The 7,889-nt window shown below is 32.8% G+C and overlaps 1 protein-coding gene across 1 annotated transcript in view; it reads right to left on the bottom strand.

Annotated features, from left to right (window-relative positions):
* Nucleotides 1-1,350: 1,350 nt before the first annotated feature.
* Nucleotides 1,351-7,889, bottom strand: part of LOC100182086 (1-phosphatidylinositol 4,5-bisphosphate phosphodiesterase beta-1) — a gene marked incomplete in the record, with an annotated part of 27,043 nt that continues 20,504 nt past the window's right edge. The window contains 11 exon segments of the mRNA XM_026834174.1: nt 1,351-2,090; nt 2,446-2,483; nt 2,667-2,753; nt 3,573-3,699; nt 4,069-4,155; nt 4,515-4,665; nt 5,097-5,173; nt 5,485-5,609; nt 5,904-5,988; nt 6,550-6,662; nt 7,462-7,606. Of these exon segments, the coding sequence (XP_026689975.1) occupies nt 2,449-2,483; nt 2,667-2,753; nt 3,573-3,699; nt 4,069-4,155; nt 4,515-4,665; nt 5,097-5,173; nt 5,485-5,609; nt 5,904-5,988; nt 6,550-6,662; nt 7,462-7,606 (1,032 nt within the window).

The following is a 7,889-nucleotide window of genomic DNA, read 5'->3' on the forward strand; positions in this document are numbered from 1 at the left end:
CTGTTGTAATATACAGATCTCTACCACTCTGACCATTGCGCATTACGGTTGTAATCGTTTTTATTTGACACCATTCAATAGAAACGTGAGACATAATCGACTTTCGGGATATAATTACAACTGCGGATCAAAAGCATAATGGTCAAGACGTCAAACGAGCGTAACTAGTCTCTTATAGTGTAACTGGAGTTTGAAACAGTAATAGGCTACGGAGGACTAAACTAGGTTTGCATACAGCACTGGCTTTGTGCTTTAGTATAAGAAATATTGACTATCGTTTAATTTACGCACTGGTATTGTTCGGTATGTGTAGCGCAAATATCAGCGATTAAACTTGTCAGTACAAAAGTATGAACAATAGCAATTAATCGTTAATACATTATTGTTCATGGAGAAAAAGTTTTTAAGGTTTTTTGTAAGGTCGAAAAGAAACGCTATCATTGTCACGGTAGGTGTTTTCCAGCATGACACTTTCGCGGGGTGGTCACTAATGACTAATGGATCGTCCAAATCGGCAGTGAATTACACCCCCGTCAGGAAACAGTTACATAGTAGGGTGGGGTAAGATAGGACACAATTTTAATCTATTTTAACTTCCAATTTGGTAGTTACAAAAACATTCAAAGATTTATTAAACGGTGTCCTCACGACTCCCATAGACCGTAGTTAATTGTTTAAATTAAAACACGATAAAGATATTTGGATATTATGTGCTAAAGGTTATCCCATCTTCCACCACCCTACTATAACTAAAAAAGGGCACTAGAGTAGAAACCATCGGTACGCAATAAAATAGATTGGCGAAAATTTTTAGAGGTTAGTAGTTATAGGTGGGGGTTATAGTTGCTCGAGTCAGTGGTAAGCAGATTACGTAGAGGAAGAATGTGGGAACCCGGCGTCGTGGCAGAGTGGTTAGCGCGCCTGCCTGTAACCCAGAGGTATGGGTTCAAGGCTCGACGCTGCTACCATTGTGGGCGTATATGTCCTTGGGCAAGACATTTATTGGCAATTGCTCCAACCCAGCGGTCACTAATGGGTTGTCCAAATTGTCAGCCATACATAAAAATCCAAAAAAAATAATCATCTACAAAGTAACATACATGGTTGTTCGTATGCTGGCACGAGGCGATAAACCCGTGTAATAACGATTGTTACTTTCCGGTCACGCAAGGATAAAGTAAGTTACATTCATTCAAGAATTCTTCACCAGCATCAAACGCTCGCCTTAATATCTCACACTTTCACAAGCAAGCGTGGACACTTAAGTCATCGAGTACGGTTTGAAATCGAACTCGTTCATTTGTATAAATTGGACAACCAAGTATAGTAACTTTGTTAATTTGCACACAATGGTAGTTTCCAATTTATTTACATGCTTTGTTTTCTACTAAAACACGTTCCCTAATGCTATGAAAAAAACACGCAAGAATTATGCAAGCCTGTAAATAGGTATGTAAATTTAAAACATGATTGATGTACAGATAAAATAATAAGAGATATTAATACTGCTACAAAAAGCTAATTCCGTGTTTAAAATAAACTAGGAACAGCTGAGCAGACTGTTTGGGCTAAACAAAAACATGTAACCCAAAGGTTTGTACTATACATTAAAGAAATATATCAAGCACGTACAAGTTGAGTAAAAACATTATGGAACATAAATTACAATACAAACATTTGATGTGAGTATTTAGTTAATGGAATATAATTCTATTAGATTGTACTGCAAAAGATATCAACCTTATAATTTACAAAACACGGTAAATTATTGCACACGCTATTACAATGCAAGTTGCATAAACTGACGAAAATTGTGAAATGGAACAGTTGAAAGTGTACTTACACTAAATATAAACAGGATTGTAGAAAAATCTGGTTTTAAGTTGCACAATTCAAATACATTTGAAAAATCAGAACTGTCCGAGTAAAATAACAAACTGAGATGTGACGTCGAGCTAAAGTTTCATGCACTGATTAATTTATCCACGTTTTGCCCACAAATCACTGGTCGAATGACTTAGACTTAGAGTACTGTACGGGTTTTGGTTTTTGCTTTTTAGTTGTCGGCTCTGACATCCTCCGGTCATCTTCTGTTGATCATGAATTTAAATAAAATAAAAGGCAAAATTACTTAATCAAAAAGTTGGTACTTACCACACACCCTGGCTTAATAATCAAGTGCAATCTCTGCATGCAGAACATCCAAATGTCATGCGATATATAAATAGAATAAAAACGTGCAAGAAAATAAAGCAAAACATGCAAAGTGTTGCAAGTAAACCAACCCAGCGACTACTGAGTTTCACCCACGTCACCCTATGTCAGTGATTAAATTATTATGCAGAAATAAAACGCTGCAGATAATTTAGTCAAGTTCGCAACAGCTTTTTTGAGTAAAGTTATCTGTTTTACATTGCGCAAGCCCTTTAAATGAAACCCACTTACATTTCAATTAGCAACCTGTTCTAACAGCGCTGGTTTACCTGCCAAAGTAAATAGGAGTTAAATGGAACCAATGAGAACATAGGATGGGTGACAAATCAGTTTGGTTGTTGGAAAATTGAAAAAAACATGTGTTCAATACAAGTGCAACGTTGGTGTAAGTAACACAGCAGAAGAAACATGTGACACAAGAAAAAGTTAGTGATGTCTTCAACTTTAAACACCAGTAATGAGAAGTTGACCACCAGACGCCCGTCTACTTGGATCGAATACTGGGGGAACGGTAAGCAGCTCTGTCCTGTTTTGGAGGGCTGGAACAATCAGACAATTAATAACCGCAACATTCCGTGACCCATGATCTTGTACTTGCTAAGGTGTTAGGTGATTGACAAAACAACCTTGAAATGAAACTGGTTACACAGCACATAAAACAACACGTACATAACATTCATGCACATTTCGTGAGCAATCGTAAACAAATAAATTACAAATTCATCATCTTACCTTTGGGTATAAAATATTCTTTAAAACTGATTTTAAAATTTTCACTTGAAATTATAAGTCTGGCATATTGTGAGGGAATGGGTAATATTGGTAACGAAATATAAAACAACAGAACGCAGTGAATAAAAATGTAAAATAATACAAATTGGTACACCTCATTTTACACAATGAAAAATACAGGTTAAAAACTACGAACCAAGGAATTACTTATACGTGCAAAAAGAATTTGGCCTTAAAAACTTCAAAAATTTCGTATGAAACTAATTTTCAATAAAAAGTAAATATACATTGCACAATTTAAAAAAACTTCTAAAAATATACATAATATTCTTCATTCTTAAATGCAGCATTACTCATAAGAGAATAGTAAAGGATGTTCATCACAATAAATCGAAATTTCGTTAAACTAGGATGGCCATGCATAATTAAAATTTACATTCAAACTAAACTATTCCGTGTACTTTTGGCAGCCATACATTGGAACAAAATGGATTAGTGGAATGCATAATTTAATCGAGGTAACATTAGAAAGTGCCGCAATTAGTTATAACGAGAGTTTTCTGCTTCGTCAGCAAACTTATAAGCAAAGCAGAGAGGTAGTAGTTACAAGTAAGTATCATATTCACCGTCTGCCGTATCATTGTAGGCGCTCACTGCACCATTCTTCTGGTTGAGCTCCAATTTGCGGATTTCGTAAACCCCCTCAACATTTCTCATGCTCTCCTGGTAATCCTGCTCAATTTTCTCCAGCATCTGGTGGTAATAATTATGTAGGTGGGTGGAAAATAACCAACTGTTTAAATGTTCTATATATATACACATAGCACCAAAACAACTAATATTTAAGTTTCAATTATCTTTTGCTCCCAAAGGTATTCATATTTTAATATAACTGACCTGTATAAAAAAATTTCTACGCTGCAAAAAAAAATCTGAAATTTGTACTATAATAATCGTTAGTTTCGACAGAAAGTTGCCTTACTTTGGTGCAAACGAAGAAATTAAAATGGTTTCAAATGGTTTACATCACAGTATTGGATAATTAGGTCGAGCAACATTATTGGTAATTGTGGGCATTGCATGCAGATTTACAAATTGTAAATATTAAAATCAAAGTTTTACCTTTTTTCTTTCATCTTCAACACTGGCTAAGATTTCTTCTTGTTGACAAAGAACCTCCTTTTCACGTTCTTCTTGTTTTAATAACAACTGACAATAAAACAAATGTAATAACAGATAATTTGCACATCACTTCCATTGTTTTCAGCATAAGATTTTTTTGCAGAAATCCAAATATTAAGCATGGACTAATAAAAGAGTACAACAACTTTTAGGTATTTAAATATAACACTCAAAAGGTTGTTAACCTCTGTAGTGCGCAACCCAAACAAATGTATTGAAGACATTTTGTGCCTCTACCCAGAGGTTAAGAACCACTGTGAAATTGGACCAAAATCTAAGATATCGCTGTAGGACCTCACATATGCAATAAAAACGGAACAAAAACAAATTACTTTAAAAAAAACTTTAATCAAGACGAAAATGATCTTTATCTTTATTGAACTCACTGATCCACGGATGCGGACACACTCCTCGATATGACTAGAGTTGATCTCTCTCTTCTTCCTCTCAATTTCATCTTTACCAAGGTTGACAGGGATGGCTCGGATGTTTTGCTCTTTCTCCGCATCTTTCTGCCTTTGAAGAGCTGCTTGCTCTCTACAAGGAACAACAAGTGTTATTTTACAATATCAGTTCTCAAAAATACATTTTTCAAATGCATTGTAATATTTATCTATATAGTAGATTTTTGGGGGGAAGATGGGACACCATTTCTTTCTATTTTCTCGTCCCATTTGGTAGTAAACAAAGAAAATTCAAAGAATTATAAAACCGCATCGTCACGACTCCAATAGACCTTGTTATTTGTTTAAGACACGATCAAGATATTTGAATATTATGTGCCACAGTTGTTCCATCTTCCCCCACCCTACTATATTTTACTCATTATAAGTAAAGATTACAAATACCTACAAAAGTACTGTAAAAAAAAAAAAAAAAAAAAAGGGGGAAACTATATTAAGAAAAATCAGTATCTGCATTCTAAACATTGTCACGTTAGTTTAAACAAATATTCCGGTTTATCTTACTTTGCAGATGTTTTAGTTAATCTTTCCATCTCTACTTTCTGGTGGTCACGAACAAAACTTTCCAATTTTCTAACAAACTGAAACAAAAATGACAACAATAGGTTTATTAAGATATAACTGTTGTTGTAAATATTTTGCAAATTTACAATCCACCTCCTGCTACCAGTTTATTATAGCTTTGTTCCTTTAGTATAAAATTATAATTTTAATGTACCAAAGTTTTGTTGATACAAAGCTTTGGTCATTTTGATACGGTTAAACTACACTTAAACAGAAACTAAATAACAACTGATGTATTTTAGAAATAAAACATCAAAACATTTGTACACAATATAGCCTAATAGCTAAAAAAAACAATATTTTAAAATGCAATCTATGTTTAAATTACATTATCTGTTTGTTCAATCTGGTAGGTTTTTTCTGCATCAAATTGTTCTTCAAGTAACTTAAACATTTCTTTCTTTTTTATTTCATCGGGCATTGCAGGGTTGACGTCAATTGTAACATCTGCAGCTATAATTATGTCAAATATTACATAGTTTCATAAAAGGTTGAAGAAACAATGTGGTTAGATTTAGATCTTTGCGACGCAACCAATACTTAGCAGGCTAAATGTTTGACAATGCTACCATTAAAAGAAAAATAAAAAAGGCCTCACCCATGTATAAAATAGAACATTAACTTTTGGTGTAATAAAACGTTTAAACCAAACAAGGAAAAATAAGTAGTATTGATAGATAACAACTTGTAGTTATAAAGTTTAAAAAATAATAATAAATTACAAAGTTTAGGGAAATGGGAACGAACCAGATAGTCGTCTTCTTGTAAAGAATAAGTTGAGTAAAGATGGGCTTCGTGCTGGAAAGAGCTGGCCGTGACATTTTGAAAATGTCTGGAATATTAAAAAGGTTATACTACGCACTTTGTATTTATACTTTTTGTATAGTAGGGTGGGGGAACATGCGACTATTTTTTATTATATTTACTCATCAGTCATCACATTTGGTAGTAAAAACAAAGACATTTTTTAGAATTATAAAACTGTACCCCCACGACTCACATAGATCGTTGTTAATTGTTTAAAACATGATCAGGATATTTAAAATCTTAAGCAGTAAACTACAAAATGTCTAATTTTGTTAAACAAATAGTTTTACACAATGTTTCAAGAAGAATTATACTTTGGTAAAGTAAGATGAGAAACCTTTTTATCGATTTTCTCATCTCGTTTAATAGTAAACAAAGAACATTCAAAGAATTATGAAACCGTGTCATCATGACTTTAATAGGCTGTTGTTAATTATTTAAACTCTGATCAGGATATTTGGATATTGTGTGATAAACGTGTCCCATCTTCCCCCACCCTACTATACCAAAGTTCCCAGTGTTAATTTCATGTATTAAACCCAACCATGTTAGCAGCATAATTAAACAGTGTCTAAATCCAAGTTACCTTTTTATGTTTCTTTTTCAACTTATTTATTCCCTTCTCACTTTCTTTGATGATTTTCAAGTAACCTTCATTCAGACGCAAGTCATTCAAGTTTTGTGGCTCAAATACTTCCACTGTACAAGGAAGTAAGAAATATATAATTTATTTTGTTATTTACGTAGAAACATCACGTTTATTACTGTGAGAACTTGAATTAAACTTTATAATTGATGTAGAGACAGTCATTTTGAAGCTGAATATTTCATTTTATTTTTTACGGATATTTTTTTTTTTAATTAATTTTGTAAAATAGTTTATAATATGAGTTGTACACAGCTGTGCACCATAACAAACTTAATGTTAAAATATATATTTAAAATTTAAACAATTACAATTTAGCAATGTATAATAAATACAAAATCAGTTCCTCTTAGACTACAATTGCCAAACATTGTTTACATTACAATATGCAATACTACTAATGACTATTAAGAGATAATAATACAAGCATGGATAATGAAGTGATTTTAATTAGCTTAAACCCCTGAAGGCCACATAAGATGTTTAGAAAAAATAGCTTTATTAAACAATGTAATTTAAAAGAAACTTTAAAGATTTTTGTATAGTTTAATATAAAAGTAATTACCCAGTAATGAGTGTTAGAATACAGCTTTATTTAATTGGACATTACAATGGCAATTATAGGTTAAATTTAAAAACCTAAAAAAATAGTTTTTGTACAAACTTATAACCTATATATAAACAAATAGGATGTATAAATATTTAAATAAGGTATATACTCACTCATCCCATTGTACACATTTAATATACATTAACAGTGCAAAATAAAAATAAACAAATCTTATGGTGAATATAATTTACCCTATATGTGTATAAATACACCTGTATGCAAGTAAATATATATCTACTTACATAAAACTTCATTCTTCTCCTGTTTTGACTTGCTTGCCTTTACTGGTTTAGGTAAAGGAATCGAATCTCCATCCTTAGTAGTTGTTTCTACTGTTGGTTTTTTCTCTTTTTTATCTGAAGCTGGTTTGGGTTTTTCACTCTCATTCTATCAATGAACAAGGTATATATGTATCTAACAAGTGAATGAATGAATGAATGTAACTTACTTTATCCTCGCAGGGCCGGAAAGCAACAGTCATTATAACACGGGCTGGCACTTCGTGCCAGCTTTTGAGTAACCATGTATGTTACTTTGTGGGTAATTATTTATTTTTTTGGATTTTTATGTATGGCTGATAATTTGGACAACCCATTAGTGACCACTGGGTTGGAGCAATTGCCGTTAGTGTTCTTACCCAACGACACATACGCCCACAATGTAGCAGCGT

Source organism: Ciona intestinalis, chromosome 4, assembly GCF_000224145.3.
Source record: "Ciona intestinalis chromosome 4, KH, whole genome shotgun sequence".
Classification (NCBI taxonomy): Eukaryota; Metazoa; Chordata; class Ascidiacea; order Phlebobranchia; family Cionidae; genus Ciona; species Ciona intestinalis.